The sequence below is a fragment of the Phoxinus phoxinus genome (genome assembly GCF_949152265.1).
Source record: "Phoxinus phoxinus genome assembly, chromosome: 18".
In the NCBI taxonomy this organism is placed as follows: Eukaryota; Metazoa; Chordata; class Actinopteri; order Cypriniformes; family Leuciscidae; genus Phoxinus; species Phoxinus phoxinus.
In genome coordinates this window covers 10,319,412-10,327,179 of record NC_136893.1, presented here as the reverse complement: position 1 = coordinate 10,327,179, position 7,768 = coordinate 10,319,412, and the positions used below count along the sequence as shown (strand labels likewise).

At 37.6% G+C, this 7,768-nt stretch overlaps 1 protein-coding gene across 9 annotated transcripts in view; it reads left to right on the top strand.

Annotated features, from left to right (window-relative positions):
• The first annotated feature begins 2,459 nt into the window (after window positions 1-2,459).
• dvl1a (dishevelled segment polarity protein 1a) overlaps window positions 2,460-7,768 on the top strand; it is a 31,809-nt gene continuing 26,500 nt past the window's right edge. For 5 of the 9 annotated variants that reach the window (XM_079588742.1, XM_079588743.1, XM_079588741.1 and 2 more), the window contains exon 1: window positions 2,498-2,916. In XM_079588742.1, the coding sequence (XP_079444868.1) occupies window positions 2,735-2,916 (182 nt within the window). In that variant the 5' untranslated portion in view covers window positions 2,498-2,734. Of the gene's footprint in view, window positions 2,917-7,768 lie in introns of all 9 variants that reach the window. The other 4 variants (XM_079588744.1, XM_079588748.1, XM_079588745.1 and 1 more) reach the window with 3 other exon arrangements.

The following is a 7,768-nucleotide window of genomic DNA, read 5'->3' as shown; positions in this document are numbered from 1 at the left end:
GGAAACAATATGAAAAAGAAAAAACTTACAATATATGCAAACTGCACCTGTTGAATATAGCAACTAATATGTAGCCTACAAAAACATTATACATATTAGTTGCTTTTTCTTTCTTTCTCTATAAACCCCTCACGTATTCTTGTTTGTACAATTTGCTTGGCTCTCAATAATAAATAAACAAACAAACAAACAAACATTTCTTTGGTACCTGATATCTAAATCTATAACAACGATGACCTTAGGTCTTTATGTTTTGTCAGTGTACCGTCATACAGACAACAATTTTGTTTCCTAAAGCGTTTGAAAACTAAGCGTTGTATAGGCTAAACTTATATGTAAGAACTATGATATACAGGCCTGGTTTCACAGACAGGGTTTAGATTAAGCCAGGATTAGACCGAAGCCTAGTTCAATCAGGACATATCTTTAATAAACGTGCCTTTTCATAAACGTGAAAAAATAATTACTTGGCCTACTAGTGTGCATCTTGAGACAATATGCAAGTGCAAGTTGCTTTCAGTTAAAAAAAAGAATTTTAGTCTGGGACTAGTTAAAGCCTTGTCTGTGAAACCGGGGTTCATACTATTGGTTGGTTTAGCAGAGCCACAGCAACTCAGGGTGTATTCACACCTGCCTTGTTTGGTTCGATTGAATCGAACTCTAGTTCGTTTCCTCCCTTGGTGCGGACCTTTTGGGCAGGTGTGAATACAGCAATCGAACTCTGGTGCGGACCAAACAATCGAACCGAGACCCAGCTGAAGAGGTGGTCTCGGTACGGTTCCAAACGAACTCTGGTACGGTTCGTTTACGATGTGAACATGAACCGACCCAATATCGGCCCAATATCAATATCAACCCAATATTGTTCATTCAAGTGCGAAAGAGGATTCCATTCCGGCGCGCTGTCTGGCCACACGATACTGTTGCGCGTCATTCTGCGCGTCGTGTGTGCATCATTGGCAGTGTTGTGCATGAACGTGTTCACTGAACGCGTTCATATTTTCGCCGAACGCTGAACGAATCACTTTTAATGCAATGAACGTGAACGAGAGATTTTTCGAGAGAACTCATCTGATTTTTTGTACATAGCATAGCCTATTTGTTAGGATTTTAGTATCATAATGATTAGGCTAATAAATGCATGCACAATTATCCGTGAACTTGATTTGAACAAATGCCTTTCAACTTGTGTGTGCAAAATTCTAAATTAAATGAATGTGCAGAAATTTTTACAAATAGAGAGTAGGATATGTAGGCCTACTATACTGTTGTAGCCATTTAAAAAAGCGCGTTTCATATTTATTAAAATATTATAATGTTATTTTATTTTTTTTCATTTATGTTGATTTATGAAAAGTGAACAGCACGACCGAGATAGGATTCGCAATATGAGACATGGAGCGGGTCAGACATGATTTTGACCGTTGAAGTTGAAGTTGTTATAGAAAGCCTTTCTTTAAAGTGAATTTCGTTTTGTATAAATTGTATCTTAATTTTAATAAATTTTTCATCAACCAATTGCCTTTATTTAATGAATAGGCCGACGAAACAAATATAACGGAGGCGCCCGCGCGCTCACTTGCATTGCACGTGAACTGAGCACATCCTAACTTAACGAATCTCAGTGTATGCCTCACACAGACATGACAAATACATCAAATACACAAAGCTTGAAATGTCTTTAAACGAAATAATTCAAAACGAAAAAAGAAAAAGGCTACTCTCTGATTATGTAATCCATTATTAGGCTTACTGCACCCACACACCGGACGCGAATAGCGCGTCAGGCGCGAGTGATTTCAATGTTAAGTCAATGCAAAGACGCGTTACACGCGTTTTTTACGCGCGTAACGCGTCTTTGCATTGACTTAACATTGAAATGACTCGCGCCATTAGCCTATTTATGTGCATTTCTCTCTAAGCGCGTTCTCACGGAGATGGCGATCGTCAACTTCATCTTTGCAGCCGAGTCGACACTTTTAGAGAAAACACTTGTTTATTAATAAAAATCAATACACGTGTCACCGGATTTACAGATGCACGCACACATATTATTTCGAAATAACGAGACAGTAAAAGAACAAATATTGCAGTAGCCTACGAAATATCTCCAAATTTATTTTTCATTTATTTTTATATTTTTTATATCTCCGAGCCTTTTTTTGTTGTTGCACTTCCTGATTTCCCTACTTGAGAATCCTTGTCCAATGAATGGACGACCTTAGCACACGTGTGGTTTTGTTTACACATTTTGGTTCACTTGCAAAAAGAGCAGTGTGAAAGCGAACCGTACCAAACAAAAAAACAAAAAAAAATATTTGGTCCGGACCAAAGCAAGTGAACTATCGGACTTTCCTGGTGTGAATACACCCTCAGTGTATTGACTGTCACGGACTCTGACTGCCGCTAGAGAGCAGCCTACCTCCACTAGAAACCTGAAATGGTGAAATATCCTGAACTCCAGCTCATAGGGATGTGAACCGTCCCTTCCTGTTTTACTGGCGATCAGAGAGAAACATTGACGCCGTGATAGAGACACGCAAGCTTCGATAATGCCTGGAACCGCTCGCTCCGTCCAAGACCAGGATTTTTGTTTGCCTACGTGAAACCGGCAACCAGCAATGTCGCCTTATAACGCATATATGACACTTGACGAGTTATAGTCTACAAATATATTTTGTATCGCGCTGCTGCAACCCTTGCTCCTTCTTCTGTCAATGATTGTCCTACCCATATGAGCCTACTCATGGCGGAGACCAAAATTATATACCATATCGACGAAGAAGAAACCCCTTATTTAGTGAAACTGACGGTTCCTCCGGAAAAAGTCACGTTGGCGGATTTTAAAAATGTCCTTAATAACCGTCCGGTCAACAGTTATAAATTCTTTTTCAAATCTATGGATCAGGATTTCGGGTAAGTAGGTGGAATTATGATTTGCTCATATTGTTTGTGTGTGTTCGTAGCCTATTCAACAACCACGATCACACCCATCATCGACACAGGATTATGGCAGCCACATGCCTTATACGCTGTCAAACCTGGAAAGCATTTATTTTAGAACGTTTGTTTTTTCGTTGTGACGTTGTTACATTGTTACATTGTTGCTGCTGGCACCTGCTTTGAACCCGTGTTCTAAAGTGCGCGTTCCTGCGCGGGTGCGTGTGCTCGACTCAGAACCCACCACCACTGTGGCAAGCCGTCATAGCATTTATGTGCCCTTCAAGTGGAGTCGGAAATATCGTAATTACGAGTTTCGATCACAGGATGACAAATTGAAGTTATATTTACAAGTGGAAAACTCTGAATTCTACATGATACACGAGCTGTTGAAACATGGCAGGAATATTGATCTACAATATAAATAATAGTATGGATGAAACCTATGGATCAGTGAGCTGAAAGCAAGCCTTTAGTGAATGGTGTAAAGTTAATCACCAACCTTCACAGGTTTCTTTATATACAAAAAAGTTCATTAATTTAAGTAAAATCATTAATTTTGAACTGAAGTGTAGTTATTTGGCTTTACTGTTCACAATATAATTCTTTGTGCACTTGAAGGCAGCATCCTTACTGTAGCATTTTCATTGTTAAAAGTACCTTATTTAATTATTAGTAAGTAATCCAGTATTGTCTAGTATTTTTTTAATTTCAAGTTTCAATTTGAATATTTAGTGATTAGTATTTCTTAAATCAGTCACTTGTAATTATTACATACTACTCATTCCTTTACTTAATACATTATCCTAATAGTGACTAACTATTCAATTGTCACTGGTAACAAATGGAGTGTCTATTTAAACTAAGTGCAAATTGCCCACCTTGTTGGCAGAGGCTATTTACAGTAACTCCGCCCACTGGAATCTGGTTGGCCCAGACAAAATTTCTGAAGACGTCAACAGTAGCAATAGTGTAGAGCAGGGTTCCTCAAACTCGTTCCTGGAGGGCCACTGTCCTGCACAGTTTAGCTCCAACCCTGATCAAACACACCTAGCTGTGAGTTTCAAGTGATCCTGAAGACATTGATTAGCTTGTTCAGGTGTGTTTGATCAGTGTTGGAGCTAAACTGTGCAGGACAGGACAGTGGCCCTCCAGGGCCGAGTTTGAGAAACCCTGGTGTATAGGTAAGATGAGTGGCAAAAAAATTCTGACGCAAATCGACCCGTGTTCGGCTGCCTTTTGCCAAACTTTTCTCCTATCACAAATCAGATCGGAAAAGGCATTTATTTTCAATAATGAAGAAAATATTCAAAAAGTTGTACTAAAGTGTTTAATAATAAAGTGTTTATTGGTTAGGGTTAGGTGTAGGGAGGGCTTTATTGACCCAATAAAGCAGCATCCATTTAATAATTTTAATAAATATAATCATTTACACTGTTATTATTCCATACGTTTAATGTACAACAACACTGAGGTGCCAATAGTATCTGCCACTATTTATAAGTATAAATAACATCTAACTAGTAAATACTATTTACACTTATTGCAAAGAAAATACTGCTATTTTTAGATAGTGTAAATATAATCTAGTTGCTATTTACACAAGATGACTAGTAGCAAAAAGGCCTATTAATATTTGAATTAGTCACAGTTGAAGTACTAATATCTAGTTATTAGTGAAATTGAAAAATATACCAGTCACTATTTGATTACTTACCACCAGTGATTTTAAAATAAGTACTAGTAACATAATAAATAGTTATTTTTAATGAATAAATGTTAAATGGCTTGCCACAGCACCACACATGCACTGCAACAGAGCTAATTTTGTCAACTCCAGTCGCATGCTTCGAGTTGTCCACATGGTGCAAGTATATCATAGTGTTTTCCTAATACAGTGTCTTGTGATGTAACTCCTTTTGACAGTGACTTGTGCTCTGGTTTCTCTCGAGTTTGAATCTTTTGAAGTTAAGGCCTGGCCATCAGAGGCATCGTCATAGAAAATCTAAACATGACATGACAAAGTCAGTCTGATCTTTTAAAGGTGACAGCTCCTTTTATGACTAAAACAAACACACTCATATCACCCAGAGGGGAGAATTACGTTCATTAAAATGACTGCCATGTTAGACAGGTATGTGTTCATACGCTGACCAGTGTTGACCAGATCAAAGGAAGACATCAAACATAATCTTGAAATCCACTGAACATCTCACAGGTCCTAATTTGTTCAGACTGCAAACTCATTAGTTTAGTAGAATTTCAGTCATTTTCTGTCACTTCAAAATCACCACTAACAGACTGAGGTTAGTTAAGGGGAAGTGAGAGACTGCAGTGAACCCGCAGCTGTCAGGCATAACCGTCACTTTCTAATTTGTCAGTGTCACCCAACATGAATATGGATTAGTTGCCTAATATTTCCAAATGGCAAACAGGCTGCAGATCAAATGAGCAGCTATCATTTCAGCTTTCTATTATTCTGTAATTGTTAAACATTGTTCATTTTGAAATCGAGTCAGATTTGAGAAATGTTCATAATATTCATTTACAATAGGTCAACTAGTGTTTTGAGTAGGTTATATTCTAATATTATTGAAGCTGTAGTACAATTAAATAAGTTTATTCTAACAGAAATTATTATTTAAAAGAAACAGTCTGTTATTCATATCACATGTTATTAACTGTAGCTAGCAATATAAATACAAGTGCATAATTAATTACAAGCAATTCATTTCTCAGTAGATACAAACAAATTCTGGGTGGCATTTGAGTTTTTTTTTTTATTATGGTTGCTGCTGGTATCTATATAGTACCACTACCTATAATTTTATTTTATGTTGCCATAAACAGTCTTCTGGATGAGTATGTTGAGTTACTTGATGAGTTACTTTTAAATGATTTTTCTTAAGTCAGTTGAACTGAATAAAGGCCCGTTCACACCATGAAAAATAACTATTACGATAACTATATTGGTGTCCACACCAACACATGATAAAGTTCTATTTATTATAAGTCATGTCTGTTGCTTTAAATGCTCGAGGTCTTTAAAATCAGGATTCTGATTTGTCAATGTTTTTATTGTTCATCAGCTGGAAAAATCAGAAGAAAATTGTGGTTCCAAATGTTTTGTTATCATTAAGGCTAGTGCAAAGCATTGCAACAATCTTAATGCTCATTTTAGTGTTTATTTTAAATGATTCATTGCTGCCCAAAAAAGGTTTGTTTTTATAACTCCTTCTGAAATGACTAGAGAGGCATAATGTACCAGTAGCCAGACAGCTGTGTATCATTATTTTAGCAAACATTTGGTTTGGTTTCATTCAATATGTAACATCTACTTATCATGATCCAATCATCTATTTATCACGATCCAAGTTCCGCCCTGTTTTGTTCAAAAATACATCACATTATGAAAGTAAAAAGGTTTGCGAATGCTATTCCCTGTTCATTTTAAAGATTGCTCAGCTGTAGTATCTGCTTATATATGTAATGCCATGGATGGATAAACAGATGGATTTGATCTAGGCTTCGCATGTCATGTTATAAGGCGTTCTGGATCCCTTGTTTAGGTTCAGAGATGACTGTCTCATTTGATCTTAAAAGACACAGACAAACAGGCACAGATGTTTAGTGATGTGTCTTGGATGGAGATGCTCCGGTCCTGTAGAGAATGTGGTTATTTGTCACAATTTGAATTTGAAGGCCTCTTTAAACCTACATAGCTGAGGCTATTGATCTGCCACCTTCATCAGACGAGTTTAAATTCCCTTATGCACCACAACGCATGATGTTGGTGTTTTACTATGACCTGTTAACATAGGATAGTTTACTAACAGTGTTGCTTTCCTGTCACACCTAGCACTGGGCGCTCAGTTGGGCCTGGTGACTGTGAAGCCGATTGCGAGAACGCTTGACCTTCAAAGCCAGACTGCTAGTTCTCCTTATCTACTTTATGTTAAAATGTGGAGTAGCAAACTTGGGCCTACACACTAAAAAAACAAATTGAAACAGTTTTCACTCAGAAATTTCTAGGAAATTTCACAAATAATTACAGCAAGTAACTTGGAATTAAACGTGAAATTTCGAGGTCAAACTTGAATTTTCTTGTAAAACCATATTCCAAAAAATATGTTTTTTTACAGTGTAAATAGGATACTTTGAGTTTCAGCATGCCGATTACAAACTTGGATCTGGACACATTTCAGAACCATAAATGCGTCCTAGCGGGAGTTGACTTATTTTGTGTGCAGCTAAATGCGGCAAACATTATTTTTAGACAGCCTTGCATTGTTCATTCTTCAACCATTCACGAAGCAGGAAGAAATGCAACCAGTGCAAGTCTTGTGAGATCTCAAATGCACAAAAGATGGTCTTAGGCCTGTGTAATGTGGGCTTGTGAACATTTACATTCACAGATCAGCGATGAGATGAACCTAAGAACTCTGGGATGGTGTAGAGACACACCCCTTATTATCACATCATAACTAGCCCTACAGCGTCCAACAGAAACATCGCTAATCCCGCTATTACTGCCATAGATCCCCACTGTGTGTGTCCTCCGTAATAATAAACAACATTCTGCTGCTTCTGATAATAACTTCTGATATTATCCACCACAGTCTGTTAATACCCCTGTAAACCTTTGCTCAAAGCTTTGAGGGCAGACCCCCTAAACACCATCTCTCTGAGGGCCGATTTGTGCCAGTTACCTCTGCTGCACTGCGTGAGATTGTTGGATAACATAATCTTAAATGAATCTGATGTGTGTAACAAGATATCAGTGGAGCGTATGAATGACGACTGGGAATAATGCTCCAGATGGATTTCC